Below are 16,558 nucleotides of genomic sequence, written 5' to 3' on the forward strand. Positions count from 1 at the left end.
CGGGCAGGGGGGCGGGGCCGTGGAATAGCAATGGGCCGGGCCGGGCCGGGCCGCAGGAATTGCAATGGGGCCGGCGGGGCCGGGCAGGGGGGCGGGGCCGGGCAGGGGGGCGGGACCGCCCCGGTCCCGCCCAGCCCGCGCCGCTGACGTGGCGCTGCGCCGCGGTGCGCGTGCGCAGGCGGCCCTTCCGGAGCGGAGCAGGATGGTGCTACTGGAGAGTGAGCAGGTGCGGGGCCGCGGCCCGCCGGCAATGGGGGAGAGCCCCTGCGCCGCCGCGGAGCGAGCGAGGGAGGGAGAGAGCGAGGGAGGGAAGGAAGGAGGGAGAGAGGGGGCCCGCGAAGCCGCGCGGAGATGCCGGGCCCGCACCGGCCCCGGCGGCGTGGGAGCCGCCGCGGGGGAGGGGAGCGGAGCGGGCGTCGCCGTTCCCGGGGACTCTGTCTCGGGGGGGCAGAAGCGCCGGGGCCGCGGGAGGTCCGGGGGCTCAGAGCTCGTGTTCGGAGTCAGAACCGCGGGCCGCGCCGCCCCCGGCTGGGACTTCGTGTCCTGCAGCTTCAGCGTGGGCAAAGCCGGAGTTCGCCTTCCCTCGGTGCTGCTTCCCGTGGGTGGGAGAGAGCCCGGGCCCGGCCGGGGGCAGGAGCTCAGAGCTCGTGTGGGAGCTCCCAGCCACGGGCGCGTCTCTTTCTCTTGCAGTTCCTGACGGAGCTTACCCGGCTCTTCCAAAAGTGCAGGACTTCCGGGAGCGTTTTCATAACGCTGAAGAAATGTAAGTGTTGAGTCTGTTACTGGGTTGGGCTAAAGAGGTGTTAATGTAAATCTGACTGTTGTCACCAGGTATTTTAAGCGATAAGAGCTGTAATCCAGGGTATCTGAAGACAAGAGCAGTCATAGGAACAAACCCGTCAGCAGGAGCACTGATTAGCGCGATTACTATTAGTCCTACAACTGTTAGCTGTAGGACTCATAGTACTAGTAGCATCAGTACTAATAACCTTTGAGTGAGACTGTATTCCAAACTGCAGGGCATTCAAACTAGGACTTTCTGATTGTTAAACAGTAAGTTAAAATCGTTTGTTTTCTGTAAAAGGAGAATACTGATATTGTTTTTGTGTGTTCCTGTTCCTCTGGTTCCTGCTGGCTGGCACTACTGGGGAGGCCATGTCAGGAGGCAGCAGGGTGACATGCATTTAAAGCATGCATGAGCAGACAGGGCACATAGCACGTTGAGGGGAGGATTTACTTCATTTTTTCTGGTAGATGTAATTTACAGAACAGATCTTTCTGGGGTTCTAGAGTAAGAGCAATTTGGTAGCAGTATTAGTTCAGTTGGCCTGAAATTTCCAAGGTGTTCTACAGATCTGCTCATGAGCAGTTTTTAACACCTCATATCAGAAGGCATCTGTTGATTTTAATGAAATAAGAATAAAAATTCTTTTTCAATGCAGATGATGGTCGAACAAAACCAGTTCCACGCAAAGGCCACGTAGAAACTTCTGAACCAGCAGACAATAAATGTCTCCTGAGAGCAACTGATGGAAAGAAGAAAATCAGCACAGTGGTAAGTGATAACTTTTAAGTTAGAAAAGCTAGTGGCTCTGTGTGTCTTTGATTTAATGCTCCATATTTTAAGTGAAACTTGAGAAAATGTTAACTGGTAGTTGAAAACCTGATGTGTGTTTACTTTGAATGGGGGGTTGGGAAAGGCTTTAGCTGACTTTAGGTCTGTTCTGTGATACGACACAAAGGGAAACGTTAATTAAGAGAAATAGCTGAGAACGTGAGCTGCAGCATTTTTATGGCCCCACAAGTGAATCAAACCTTTCTTTGAATGCTTTTTCACATTTTTCCCATGTGAAAACATGTGACTTTGGGATTAATGCCCTGTAGAGGATTTTATTAATCATGGAGTGTTTTCAGTTTTCTAAATCAGGGGTGTCCTATGACATACCAGTACAGCACATTGACCACTGAATGTTATAAGTTGATCCAACTGCTGCTAAAAAGACCAGATGGTAACTGGTGGGTAAACATGTACTGATACTTGGTCTGTAATAGCAGCCAGAGTTTTTGTGGTTAACCTCCAGTATTACTTTTGTAGGTGAGCTCAAAGGAAGTAAATAAATTCCAGATGGTAAGTTTTGTATGCCTTTCATCTTCCTTTTCTGTAAGTAGTAGAAGTGGTCTGTTGGAAGCAGTGGGCAGCTGTGAACAGGTTGATTTCTTGCTGAACTGCCACAGAAACTAACTGAGACTACCCATTTATCTTAATCTGTTTTTAAAAAATCCTGTTTTGTTTTATTTTATCTAACCTTGTATATTGGTTTAAACAACAGTATACTTTTTCCTAGTGCAGGGTGTAAGAGCATGATTCTCTGGGAAAAGACCGATAATTGGCCATTTGTAATACATAAAATGTTATCTTGCATATTGTCATTTAAGTATTTGGGGTTCTTTTAAATGGTTCTAATTGTTTTTTCAGGCATATTCAAATTTGCTAAGAGCTAACATGGATGGCTTGAAGAAGAAAGACAAGAAAAGCAAGGCCAAGAAGAGCAAAGCAACACAGTGATGGGACAGTGTGCTACCATCACTATTATAGACTTGACCCTTGCTCAAAGCAAAGTCCATTTCTTTTTGAGTTACCACTTGTCTTTGGCTTTCCTTCCAGCAGGAAATTGGGATACGATCAGTACTTTTGTTTAAACTGAGAGCAGAGGCGCTTTCTTTGGGTTGTTGTATGGCAGGAGGATGTACAGCATTCTGCTGGAGTAGCTTTACACTCAGCTGGTTTGTACTTACACTGCTGCTGTGTTCTCTGCAGTGTAAAACCTGTCTGGGGGGTAGCACAGGGTGAAGAGAAATGCACCCTTCCAAAAGCAAAACAAGACTGGAGCAGGAGCCTCAGTGACAGATGCCCAGTTTTATAGATGAGCCTCAGTAATTCTAGGGAAAGCAGGTGCCAACATATTATCAGGAACAGCTGCTTTCCTGTTTCTGTCTTAAGGGCCATGTCTACATGATGCAGTGCAGCTATCCCCAAGGCAGCCAGCACAGTGCTCGAGTTCCTGCAGAGCTTTCACTCCATGGTGCTCCAGCTGATCTCACCTGGGCTCGGGGTGGCAGGAGGGTAGGACTCTGCATCATGCTCCCCTCAGACATAGCTTAAAAATGGTCATCACCTAAACTTTTTTTTTAAAAACATCATCCTTCAGTATATTCAGGGATCTGAATTTTCCTTCCTTCATATAAACAGATGTAAAAAGTAAAGATGTAATTGCTCCTATTAAAGATAATGAGAAATGGATTGCGTGCAATGGCTGATGTGACTTGTCATGGTGAATTGCTAGGAATGGCACAGTTATCTGTGTCTTTAGGATTGTCTGCTGCTTTGGACAGTGCTGTTAGATAGAACCTTCACAGTTCCAGTTTTGTGGTTTGTCTTGCAAGTTACTCCTATGCATTTTAACTTTGTCACCTTTGCTACAAGAAAGGGTAGAAAAAGTAGGTAGGTATTTATTAATGTAATGAGTCTGCAAATGGCAATCATTTGTGTTAGAGAAAGAGGTGTAAGTTTAAACAAAAGGTACCAAGTGAGGAGGGAAGGAAAACACCAGTGTATTTCCAGAAATCCTTAACATTTCTGTACTTTCCTCCAGTGTTTGATGTGAAATACAGTACATAGTTAACCATGACTCCTGTAAATCATAGTTTCTCAGCTTCATTCTTCCTGATGGGGTTGTGCTACAGTTTAGGTTCAAGAAGATAATTATAATGCTTCCATCGTTACTATAACTTCAGACTTAATCTGACAACTCAGGTAAAGAAAGTTAGTTAAAAACTGGTTGTGCCTCAAGCACATGCAGGTTGCTTTTTATCTTTTAAGTCTTTGGTTTAGGTTCTGCAGGTCTAGAACAAGTGTTTTGTTTTATCAGGTCTTCATATCGCAGAAGCTGCTTCTTGATTTAAATGCAGAGGTACAGACAGGACAAGAAAAGGCAGCCAGGCTTGTAACAACTCAGCCTGAAATCTACCATGTTTTATACATAAATTGAAATAGTAGGTTAAAAAACACAACTAAAATCAGCACACAAAAGGCTTGTAATGAGTATTTCAATAAGGCTCAGCAGTTTTTATTACATAAAAATTCCTCAAAAATGTTTAAAACAATTTTCATTTATAATTCTAGAATGGATGTTTCTTGTTGCAGTACTATTGTTGCATAAAAGGCATTCTGAAACAATTGTTACAAAAAGTAGTTTTACATCTGTACAGCTGATTTGTGTAGCATAAGAGGCAAGAACTACATGGCAATACCTATCTGTGGCTCTAGTCAAGACTTGCTCCTTAATTGCGTACAAAACAACTAATTCCACATTTTGAAAGCATTTAGTTTTGTATTTGTTGTGGTTTAGGAATGTCATTCTCTAGTTTAGTGCTCCAGTTGAATGCATGTGCCACCCACTACCCCCTCCCCCTTCCCTTGCGGGTGGCTGGAGAGGAGAATTGGGAAGCACAGAAGGTAAAGAGCACAGGCTGAGGTAAGAATATACTGGAAACAGCAATGAGATAAGAAAACAGTAACAGCAACAATACCAGTGGCACAGAGTACAGGAAGGGTGAACGAGTCCACAGAAACAACCTGGCCCAAGTGCTCCCTCTGCCATGCTATGCCCACCTGGAATGGTGTGAGGTGGTACAGATCAACCTCTGGGTTCTGGCCATGGCTCCTAGCTACAGCAAATACTAACCTTGTCCTGGCCAGAACCAGGCCAATAGTATACATGAAATGCAATCTGGACACAGAAATAGGCCCTAGTTCCCTGTCTTGCATTATTGCAGCTTTTTGAAATTCCATTTGACAAAACGGTGTTGTCCAATTGTAGAAGCATCCCATAAATGATGCTTTAAGTACTAAAACAAAACCTTGTATTCATCTCGGTAACTGTACAGGATAAGTGCAGAAACCCTGCAGAGGGAAGGAAAAAAGAATTTTAGTATTTTGAAACGGCAGGTTTGAATGCTGCAATTCCTATGACAAATCCTCAGAATAAGACAGCAGCAAAGATTTAGCAGAAAATCAGTAAGTTTTACTTCGTTTGGCTGTGACTGCAATTTTTCCCTCATCCTCTTTCCACTGATCTTGCCTGTTCAGTTTTCACTCCAGTGATCTGAAGGGCTAAGTAGTGCTCAGGCCCCAGATGGGATAGGAAGATAGTGAGGGAGTGTACTACATTCATACCCAGCATTGCATGGAGCATTATTTGGGTTCTGTTGCTCACAGCCTAGAAGCCCCATAAAGAAAAGAAATGCTTCACTTGATAATGTAGCTGTCTTAGTAAACAGCGAACCTGGAGCAATTTTGGTGCATTTGAGAAAAGGGAACCAGCTTTAGTCTTATTGAAAGGTTAAATAGCACTTTCAAGTGGAACAAAGGCGTAAGTACCGAGGTCTCAAGTAGACCAATACATGCAGCATTTAAGAATTTGAGATTTAAAACTGGACATAGTGGATGTGTCCACACTATCTGTATCAGCCTTGCCAGAGTCCAACAGGCAGACTATGAGGTGAACACAAATGTTTTTATGCTTACAAATCAGAAATGGGCTTTACTGTACATGTTGGGAGAGTAGACTTTATGTTTGCATGAAAGTGGGCACTCTCCCACCTGTCCCTGACTGCCATGGTATTATTTCAAAGCAGGAGGAGTTAAATGCATTCATGAGTTTTAAAGGACAAGCTGAGTCTCTCTCATCAGAAAAGAGGGCTTTTATGTAGCAGCATAGATGTAGATATTATACATACATCTATATTTACATATATTGAAGTATATGTACTATATATAGCAGGATATCTGACTGCATAATTGTCTGCTATTCATTTCTATTAACAAAGCAAGTGAGATAAAAGTGGCAATATATCCTAGAGCTTCTTGAAAAGACTTAGAAAAATGAAGAATTTACATTTTATCAGTAAGTGAGTGTTGTAGTGTGTTTTTAAGTTTCTCGGTTTGCTCCCTCATTTTATGTATGTTCCCCCTATTGTTCTTTGTAAATGGTTCCCTCCTCTCCAGTTTTCCCGCCTCAGAGTTTTTTACAGTTATGTTACTATGGTTACCCCTTCCCATACAGCTGCCAATCTCCTAAGTTATGTAACTTCCCCTCCCCTATCCTTCCTTATAAGTAAGTTTTTTCTCCTCCCTGGGCCCAGTCAATCACCCCCCCACTCCTCCCAGGCTTCTGGAAAATTCTTCCACTGGGGGTTGTGGTTGGCTGGTGTCCCGGGGCCCCTCCTTTACTTCATGTTTATTGGATGCATTCTTATGTCAGTTATGTTATGTACCTCCCCACTTGTTTTCCCACTGGTTAGCTGGGCTTCCCTCCCTTCTCCACCCCTTCCCTTTAAAACCTTGGTTCTCCCCCTACTCGGTGCCATTTGCTGTTGGTTTTCCTTCCAGCTGTTGGTCTCCATGAACCATCAATAAACCAACGAGTTAACCCCAGCTAGTGGTCGCCTCTTCACTTCGTCTCTCCTGCGCAATATCCTGCTCCGTCATCCAGCCCAGCCCGAGGCCCGGACGCCAAGGGGGGCTGGCCTCAGATGCGTGGAGGGTGTCGGCCATCTCTCCCTCCCTGCTAGCCGGATTTAGGGCCACTTACGCCCTCGCGCAAGTGAGGGTTAGTGACCAGTCGTATACTTCTGAAGGAACTATACACATTTCCTGAGTGTTTCTTTTGGCCTCAGAGAGAGGGGAAAGTGAAAGACAAGTTAGGAGCACCTTATCTTCTAGCCTGAATATAGAAAAAATTGGAAAAAAAATCTAGTTTATGTACCCATAAGAGTTTTAACAAATTTACCTCTTCTCCATTTTGAGACTGTAAATTTCATCACAAATTGCTTGTAAATATGAAGATCTCTGCTTGGGCCATCGTGACATCAGTTGTCTCACAGTAGCATCAAAGGCTTGTCTATCTCCATCAAGCTAAGGAAAAAAATTGACAAGGAACTATGCTAGTCTGTACTCTAGTGAAGGAAATACTTCTAGTAGGATGCAGCCTTCTGAATATTGTGTAATGTCAATGCTCTAGTTAAACAGCTTTCAAACATGATAAATGTCAACAACATGTGCAACTTAATTCCTAAAAAAATTAATTTAGTGATCACTTTCTTAACACATGTCAGCACAAGCAATGAAAAGGGCTGTGTCAGCTTGGCAGTGCTGGAGAGGATACAGTAACTGTGATGTAATGGTGATCAAAAGTGAATGATGTAAGCTGATCATGTACATATGTATTTAATTTTTTTTTAAGTAAAAGGTGATAAACTACCTCCGTGATTCATATAGACTGGATCAACAAAGTATTTTGAAAATGTTTTGAAATGTTTCACTGGGTTTTAGTTACCAGACCAGCACTGCTTCAGAGCAGCAGATAAAAGGTATGAAAGTAATAAATGCACATCCAAGTAGGATGCCATTCTTGAGTTTGGGTTTTTAGAGGGTGGAGAGGCATTCATCTCTCTAAAGCTAGTGCTGTCGTTGGAGAAAAGAAGAAAGCTTTGTCTTTGGTGTTGTCATCTTTCATGCACCATTGACCAGCTCCTGAGTTGCTAAAGGTGTCAATATAATAAAAACCCTTTTATGTCTTGGCTTTACTCAGGGATGTTTCAGCTACTGTATTTGAAACAATTGCTTTTGTATTTTGGGTTCTCCTTCATTAAGGGCTTCAAGGAACACCTTTGTTGTAACTGCTATTAATGCTTACTGGTTTCTGAAAAAGAGCGGTTAAGATTTAATTTTAGATAACTATTCTTGGGGGAAAAAACCTCACAGCTTTGGATCAGGATTTTCTAATGTTGTCTTGTGTAACTTGGACATTTCACAAAAAGTTTCTTGGTCAAGCTTCCTTGACCAAGAAAAGCATTGAAAAAGCTTCATTGACCTTAAAAAGCATTTAAAAAATGCTTTTTAAAACCTAATTCAATAATTAGGTTTAAGTTTTAAACCTAATTCAAACTTGAAAGAAAAATCTAGAATGGGTGAATTTTACACTTCACTTCATTGGGAACAGAATTTATCATCTATTGTGTTCAGTTAGAGTTCTAACAACGTTACTTAATTGCTTACCTCTAATGATAAGAAGTGTATCACAGTTGCTTTTGGCAGATCAACCTGTAAAAAGATCAAGAAATCAATACTTAACCATTCTCTCTAATCAATTTGCAATTAGAGATGAGCTATACTGAAGAGAGCCAGATCTTTTGATTGCCAGAGAAGCATTCATGCTGCTAAAATGGGGAACTTATTTTAAAATTATTAAAACCTTTTTAACCATTCTTGACAGATTCCATTCTGGAAAGTTGCACATAGGTGCAGGCAAACAGGCAGTTATGTTTCCTGAGAAGCATACACCATTTCAAAGTCCTTTGTGACATGGTCAGTGAAGTCTAAAAGCCACATACAAACAAGAACCACGTTTGCTTAAATGGAAGTGCAAATCTAGCAGGAACAAGTTATTACATCTACCACAATAGCTGGTGTAATTACAGCGTAGGAGCTTACAACTAAATGCTTGTTATATTTTATTCCATGCAGCTGTCCCATACACACAATTTGAGACAGTTTTCAAGTATCAGAGAAACAGACCAGGGGTCTTACTTAACCTGAAGTTTGACTCATTTGGTTATCACTAAAGTGAGGCAATTAGCAGTGGTTTGCTCAGATAGGAACAGCATCATCCACTGCAATTAAGGATTCAGAATTAGTTCAGGCTTCTGCCAAATACTTACTGCTAAAATCTCAATCTCACTTGTTTTTTGTTGCAGGCTAGAAATGAATGCCTGAAGTCTTGTTTGCACCTGGGAACAAAAGATGGGCAAAAGTAAAATATACAGCTTGTGAGACACAGGTTGGGAACACTGATTTCATATTGCATAGGTGAGAACAAAATAGGCTGCTTCTAACAAGATGTAGAACTACATCATATTGAAACAAATATTTAATATGATTTTCAGTAAAAATTTCACAATAATCCTTGATGAGCAGAGAGGAAGGAGACTGGAGCTGAGACACTCTAGACTCAGTGGTACACACTTGACAATACTGGTTCTAAAGCAGGCAGAACAACATGGATGCTTGCATAACTAGTGAAAACTGCCCTCTGTTTCTGGATGTTAGATAACTTTCAAAGGAACATGAGAACCTCTGACTGGATGCAGTGAATCACCTCCAGCTAAAGAAGGAGGATGGCTTTTGAAAGCCAAACCAAAATAAGGGTCATGCCTTGTAACACCTTTTATCAGAGCAAGCTAGTGGTCCTGCAAAGGGAGCACTTTACAAACATAGCTGCAGGCTTGCATTATTTCTAGCTTGGAAAAGTTGCTTTTACATGTTCAAAACCTGAAAACAGTGAGTCTGTTTAGCTCAGAGAGTAACATCCATTTCTTTATTTGGGTTCTGAGAACTATTAAGTGGGGAGATTTTTTTTGTTGCACATCCAAGTTTGGACTGAAAAGGGGATAAAATGACAGTTCTGTTTTACCATGTACTGTAAATATCTTGAGGCTAATAATGCTAAACAAGAAAATTCTGACATTTATTTCTAGCATCACTGAATGTTTTCTACATTACCATAATATCAAGTTTTAGGCAGGTTGTAGGGGGTTTTGTTATTGTTTTGGTTTGGGGTTATTTTGTGGGGTTTTTTTTAATCCACAACTTTTTCTTAGGCCTTTAGTTTGAGACAACTTACTGAAATAAAACGCAAAAGTACCTTTTACAAACATACTACAAATTAAAAGTATGATGACCTTGCACCTTTGTGCTGGTTTTGTCTGGGGCAGAGTTAGCTTTTATCACTGTGGCTGTTATGGGGCTATGTTTTGGATTTTTGCTGAACACAGGATTGATAACAGATGTTTTTGTTATTGCTGAGCAGTTAATCACTAATAAAGATAAGTAAGGAAGCAACAGATGGCAAGACTATTAGCCACAGATTTAGGGATCAAACACTATTGTACTAAAGTCACAGGAATTTTCCAACATCTTCCCCCACAGCTGCACAGACTACTTATTTTAAAACAATATACTTTGTTTGATAACAGAGCCAAAGCCTTTTCTGCTTTTTGTACAGCCACGCTGGTGGGGAGGCTGGGGATGCATGGGAGGTGACACAGCCAGGGCAGGTGACCCCAGCTGACCAAAGGGACATTCCAGACCATGTGACGTCATGCTCAGTATATAAAGTTGGGGAAAGAAGGAAGAAGTGATGGTGTTTGCCTTCCCATTCACCATTCCAGGTGATGTGGCCCTGCTTCCCTGGGGATGGTGAACACCTGCCTGCCCATGGGCAGCACTGAATTCATTCCTTGTCTTGCTTTGCTGGTGTGCACAGCTTTTGCTTTCCCTATTAAACTGTCTTTGTCTCAATCCAGGGGTTTTCTGACTTTTACCCTTCTGATTCTCTCCCTGATCCACTGGTGGGGGAATGGAGTGAGTGAGTGGCTGCATGGGGCTTGGCTGCCGGCTGGGGTTAAACCATGACAACCTTTGACACACTTCAGCATTTAGGGAGGAAGAAAAACAAAAGGGAAGTTCCAGAACCAACAGCTCCTAGAAAAGTAAGATTTTTAGTATGCATGCACAATGATAGCTGATGTCACAGATAATCCCTAAAATCCAAACTATTAGGAAGGGTGGTCTTTGCCTTCAACCACTTGTGTTGTTCCTAGTCTAATTTATGAATAAAGAACAAACAGGATGAATTTGTTTAAGTTAGGTGATAATGAAGCATGAATTCTACCACTCCTTAACTTCTAAGGATCACTTCTGAATACTTTTTTGATGTGTGTGTACCTGAATTTCTTGACGCCGCCTGGCACTGGCAGACAATTTTTCAGGGGCTATAACACTAACGTTAGGCACTGCAAGAGTTCCATGTGATTCAAACACACCTGAAATGCAAACACATCATTTTAGTTCACAGTATTTCTTTACACAACAAGTATCACTAAACAGAAAATACACAAATACTATGCTAAAATCATTGTAGTACAGGGATTAAAAAACTGCTGAAAACCTCCAAAATCTGACAGGATAATGAGATGTGCATATAAATTCTCACTCATGACTTTGATGGACTGGTTGTTGAGACTAAGAAATTTGGTATTTTACATCACTGTTCCCTGAAACTAAGAAAAGGTTCCAAATGACTTTCATAATTTCACAAAGGAATGTAGTGCACCTAATATCAAAAAAAGCCATTACAAGAATGAGGTGACTGTTTAATGCTCAGTCCCATAACAGAATCACTGACAAAATGAACAATAAACACCAGCTTCTCCAAATAACAATAATTACCATTTGAAATGGCTTATTTTGAAATCCAAATTTCCACTTCTGGTAGTCACACACACACAACCAACCCACCAAGTTAAACATGGCCTCTTTCCCTCCCTATTATGCAAAAGCATGTCTGTGTGAAGTGTTTCTTGAGGAATCACCACCACCACACACTGTATCAGTGCTCAATAAAACAAGATGCAAAAATGCCAAACTTTAGCCACACAGTAAGCACTTAATATTATTCTTTAGATACAAACTTATCAGAATAAGGAATGCAAATCCACAGCTAGAAATGTAAAGGCATTTTCATTTGGTCTCAATACTCTAACAATCACAGATCAAGTTATTTTTTATCAAGATGACACTTAAATTTCTCCTCAGCTAGGAAATTTGGCGAATTTTGGCTTTCCCAGCCTCTTGGATTACTGCATCAATGAATGCTTGTATGGAGAATATTCTGCCCATTGGTCTGAGCACCTAGTTTGGAGAAAGTCTGTTTAAAATCAGTTGGAACAATATCTGAGATTAGGAGGCAGTGCCTCTAATCAGAGCTCTGCTATAAAACATTTTCTTACTTTGCCTTTGGTACTATTCTCCTAAAAACCAGTTTTTTGAGCAGAAAGAGGAACAGTTACTTTGTATGTTCTGTAACTAGATATTAAATACCTGAAATATTAGTAAATGATCCTTTTTGATTTGGTATTGAAAGATTATCTGCGGTTTCTCTAAAAATAAACAAAGACAGTTAAGGAATATACAATTATAAAGAAGTACTGTAATAAGACAGTAGTTTCAGATTATCATAGATACTTAAAATTAATTCCAACAGATAAAGAAGTCTGCAGATAGTCCCCAGCACACATTTATTATTCATGAATCAATTTATTCAGGAGATGTCATGAAACCATACAGAATTACATTTAAAATCAGGTCTAGAAGCAATGCTCCCTATGGATACAAAAAATGTGCTCCCTATCATACAAGAGTGATTTATAGCCTAACACAAAAATATATTGTTAGAATATTCTCTCTGAATTATTAATTTAATCTGCTTCTCACAGGTTTCTGTGACACAATACTAAAGTATAAAAGTCGCATTTATACTTAAAGAGCACACATATTCAAAGAAGTCTTCAATAATTAGTTTGGATACCTTTACTTTCCACATTCAGAAATTCATTAAAAGGGAAATTTGCCAGGGCTATTACAATCAGCTATTGCATTTCTTTGTTTAGTGGTACCATGCAAGGGTTTTTCTATTCTGCTTTCATGATTTAGAAATAAGGTAACTTTTTGAAAGAATGGTTTTCTTTCACAGCTTCTAGCAGATCTGTCACAAAGCACCTGAGGATCGGGTTAGTTGCAAAATAAAATACTAAGATTGGCTGAGGCCAGAAAAAGGAGAATGAGAGGTGAATAACAGGAGACATCAACTGCTTGTATAAACTACTGCTTGATTTCAGCATTTCCAAGCTTAATGATGTCCTTTATTGTTAAGCCTAGTCAGAAAATCTGGATGGCAAATCTGTTAAGATTCTGAATTCTACTTTGTGTGACTAATGCATGTCTATTCCTGCTGTCAATGCGCACATACAAATACATCTGGATGCATGCATAATTACAGACGTATGGAGGCTATGTGTAAGTGACAGCTGCAGTGCCTGAGCAGTACATGTCTGTACTAACTACTCCTGTCATTTCTGTACTAACTTCCACTGGTGTAAATAGTAATTTCAACGAAGCCAGGATGAAGGGGTTTTCCTGTGTACCTCAAGTCTTTGTCAGGTGTTCCTTTCACTTATGCCACCAGAGCATACAGAAGTGCAAGAGTTACACCTTCATTTCATCATACCAATACTGCCTCAGAATGAAAAGGATTTGCTGCTTTAATTCTTTGATTACACAGTACACAAATGAAATGGACTTCTGCTCAGTAACAGGAACTTGCAGGCAGCCAGACAAACAGTACTGCTGTTCTAGCAGCTTTGGGGTAACTGTGTGACCTTTTAATTTATGAAGCACTATGGAGGTGTGAATGTAGCAGCAGCTAGGGAAATCAGTTTCTTTCTTAATCTCAATACAATTCTATAACAAAACCTTTTGCTTTCTTTTCCCCTAAACAGAAATTCAGCAATTTCTTTACCAAATAAAATTAAGGTTTAACTCAGCATATACAAACATATATGCACTTCTGATTCAGACTATCCACATTATTGACACGTTATACTGCTTACCTACTGCATCTTTCGTCACCGATTTTCATTTTCAGTTTCTGGATCAGGTGATCTACTAAGTCAGACTCCAAAATCCTTTTCTCCGTCTGCCTGTCTTTCTCAAAGGATTTCACCTATGATGTAGTTCAATGGGTCTTAAGATTGTTGATTCTTAAAATGGCATACAAATAAACTTATCAAACTTAATCAAAACCAAACTATTTCACCCATTAAAGGTGAAAGAGTCAGGTAGGAAGCTATTATCATTACCAATCAATCACTGTCAATTAAACCTTTGATCAGATTTTTTTCTGCCAACTACTAATTTATTCTGCATTCCCAAAGCAAGCTTGGCTCCCTGCATCTAATGTGATAATTAAGTTCTAAACAATGGTTTATAATTTTAAGTATCATATTATTAATATTTTTATTCAAATAATTATATTAGAATAAGGCTTGCCTTTCAATATGCAAGAGTTAACTCAAACATTCAAAACCTAGGAATCTGCACCATCTTTATTGGCAAGAGGTTAATCAGCAATAACACCATTCACCTCATTAACATCTCCTTTATTGGTTTTGCTTCAATAAAGCCATATTTAAAAGAACACTCTACAATAGGCTTGTAGAGGATTTTGAAATATCACTTTGTCATCACCAAGGTTTACTTATTCTTGCAATTATTGTTGTTACAGTAACAGAGTGAATAAGAAAAATATTTTAGAAAGACATATTGGCTGTTTGTGCCATATGCTGTCAAATGGTTAGTATTTTTTTCAGTCAAAAAATGAATCTTTGTTCAAAAAATAATGATCTTTTCTCTAATGATCCAGAACATTTTAAAATTTTCAACTTCAAAAAACCAAAGGTACCAGAACCACAGGCTGCAAGAGTACAGAAGAAGAACAGAGTACATTCATATTGTGACAAAGTTCAGTCTTTGCATCCTAACCAGTTTATAGAGATGAAGAGTGTGGTTCTGACTGACTGTTGGAACTACACTGATTTTTTTAGATTTACATTTGAGTTGTATTTGTTTTGTAACATGAAAAGAAACCAACTGCAAAGATTGCTAAGTCAACAAATTCATTTTGTAGATTTAAGGAAGTCAGAGACAAAAGAAACCCTTTTCCACGCTAAACCATTGATGGCACTGTCAAGCAATGTTTGCAATAGTTTTTGGACTTTCCTAGAGGGAAGGAGGTCTGTGAATAACAGTGTTATACAGGGATAAAAACCGTTTAAAGTGTTGAAATTGTTCAGAATAACATTGCTACAACTTAACAACCAAAACTGTATTTACCTCAACTCCACTTACTTAAGTATAATTTACATTGTATTAATAATGACATAAAAAAAAAAAAAAAAGTACAACAAAGTACAAATCTGAAACACTACAAAGCATCCCCTGGTCCCATCCTTACTTTCACATGACTTCCTTCTTTCTCTGACACCAGAGCCACATATGTAATCCCAGAGCACCTGCAGTATTCCTGCAGTTCTTCCTGGGACTAAAGTGAGAACAAAAGAAGGGGAATGAGACATTAATTTGACATCTTATAAAATGACCAATTAAGTAATCAATCAGTCTCCTGTCTTTAATAAAGTAACTTGATATACAACAGTCACACAACTTCAGAGAGAGAAAAGCTTTATTAACACCTTGAGCAGATGAAACTTCATTATGCATGCATTTATCCACCCAAGGCTTGCTAAATTGAAATCAAAGTCTATGCTTGGATAGAGAGAATGCCTAGGTCCTGCACAGGTTCCCACACAGAAGGGCTACCTACATGTAGAAGTGCAGAGCCCAAGTAACTGTAAAAATGTGCAGTGTAGCACCAGGCAGACAGACAGACACCACCCTGCTGCCTGCAGCTTTCTGTCCTGCATGGCTGGAGGTCTGCCACTAAAGCTGACTCCAGCTGGCTTCCTGTGAAACCAAGGCTATACTGACTGACTCAGTGCTGGCTTGCAGGACAGCATTAGACAGAGGCAAGAACTACCCAAACAGTCATTCCTTATGGATCAAGCAAACAAACAAAACAAACAACCCCAAACCAAGAAACTCCAGCCTTTGTGATCATAGGAAAAGTACATAATCTAGATCTTTTAGTCCCAAGGGACTAAAACTATTGGAAATGTTATGGCAAAATAATTACAAAAAAGTCAAACAAACTAGATGAGCTCAAAGCTTCCTGCCCTGCAGCACATGAGATGCAATGGGCAACTGCAATCTCTCTCTTGTTGGTCACAAACTAACTTGAAGGTGTGCTTACAAAGCACACTTGAACGTGAAGCAGACTCATAACCCTTAGGTAAGTGCCACCACCTCTAAAAGAGACTTCAGTGTTGCCATGTAGCTCACTACATTCCCGTGAAGCACCGCTGGCTACAGCTCTGTTTGCTTTCAGCTGGACATAAATGGGCCCAGCTCAGCTTACCACTCTCTCTTCCCCTCCTACTACACCTCTCTTCAGGGACTACATGGGGACCCATCTAGTAGCTCAGTTTGCTAAACTGTATTTCTAACAGTAAAATAATGTCAATATTTCCTCTGTACCTGAGTGTCTTTGGCCATCTGGCTATTTCAAAGTTGATGCTACTGTTCTGTTCTTGATGTACTCCCTATTAAGTATTAAATTTATTAATAGGAGGGATCCTTCTTCACACTTCTAAATACTCTGGAGGAATGCTGCAAAGCCATTGAGACTTTCTTGACATTACTGTATCTGAATAGAACCCTACATGCTAAGTATTATGAGCCTCCACGGCAATAAAACCAGAAAAATATCCCAAAAAAGGTATGGTTTCAGTCTGCACTAAATTGGAGAACAATAATACAGTTAACACATGGAGATAAGAAATTCTACCTGGGACCAGTCATACATTATTTCAGCTGGAATTCCTGCAGTCCAGAATTTCTGAACAATGTTGATAGCTCTACCCATTGACATCTGACCAACACTTACAACCAGCAGGTCACATGAGCTGACAGAAACCTGAAGGA

The 16,558-nt window shown here is 40.4% G+C and overlaps 2 protein-coding genes across 3 annotated transcripts in view; one reads left to right on the forward strand and one right to left on the reverse strand.

Annotated features, from left to right (window-relative positions):
- The first annotated feature begins 134 nt into the window (after positions 1 to 134).
- On the forward strand, positions 135 to 3,301 carry SRP14 (signal recognition particle 14). The gene is made up of 5 exons (XM_059475252.1): positions 135 to 226; positions 691 to 763; positions 1,443 to 1,555; positions 2,096 to 2,128; positions 2,477 to 3,301. The coding sequence occupies exons 1-5, from the start codon at positions 203 to 205 to the stop codon at positions 2,564 to 2,566; spliced, it is 333 nt and encodes a 110-aa protein (XP_059331235.1). The 5' UTR covers positions 135 to 202; the 3' UTR covers positions 2,567 to 3,301.
- Positions 3,302 to 4,099: 798 nt separating this feature from the next.
- The window catches only part of EIF2AK4 (eukaryotic translation initiation factor 2 alpha kinase 4), a 39,527-nt gene continuing 27,068 nt past the window's right edge, over positions 4,100 to 16,558 (reverse strand). The window contains exons 31-39 of one of the 2 annotated variants that reach the window (XM_059475248.1): positions 16,422 to 16,550; positions 14,973 to 15,059; positions 13,570 to 13,682; positions 12,002 to 12,060; positions 10,847 to 10,944; positions 8,782 to 8,850; positions 8,120 to 8,164; positions 6,852 to 6,976; positions 4,100 to 4,963 (exon numbers count right to left, since the gene is read on the reverse strand). In XM_059475248.1, coding sequence (XP_059331231.1) covers positions 4,909 to 4,963; positions 6,852 to 6,976; positions 8,120 to 8,164; positions 8,782 to 8,850; positions 10,847 to 10,944; positions 12,002 to 12,060; positions 13,570 to 13,682; positions 14,973 to 15,059; positions 16,422 to 16,550 — 780 coding nt within the window. In that variant the 3' untranslated portion in view covers positions 4,100 to 4,908. Of the gene's footprint in view, positions 4,964 to 6,851; positions 6,977 to 8,119; positions 8,165 to 8,781; positions 8,851 to 10,846; positions 10,945 to 12,001; positions 12,061 to 13,569; positions 13,683 to 14,972; positions 15,060 to 16,421; positions 16,551 to 16,558 lie in introns of those variants that run through there. The other variant, XR_009418709.1, reaches the window with a different exon arrangement.

This window comes from Ammospiza nelsoni, chromosome 6 (genome assembly GCF_027579445.1).
Source record: "Ammospiza nelsoni isolate bAmmNel1 chromosome 6, bAmmNel1.pri, whole genome shotgun sequence".
Taxonomy (NCBI): domain Eukaryota; kingdom Metazoa; phylum Chordata; class Aves; order Passeriformes; family Passerellidae; genus Ammospiza; species Ammospiza nelsoni.

Excerpts from the sequence above, each read along its gene's own strand:
- SRP14 (XM_059475252.1), top strand. The coding sequence starts at position 203 with ATGGTGCTACTGGAGAGTGAGCAG. Across the intron at positions 764-1,442 it reads TTTCATAACGCTGAAGAAAT|ATGATGGTCGAACAAAACCA; the intron begins GTAAGTGTTGAG and ends TTTTCAATGCAG. Across the intron at positions 2,129-2,476 it reads AAGTAAATAAATTCCAGATG|GCATATTCAAATTTGCTAAG; the intron begins GTAAGTTTTGTA and ends TTGTTTTTTCAG.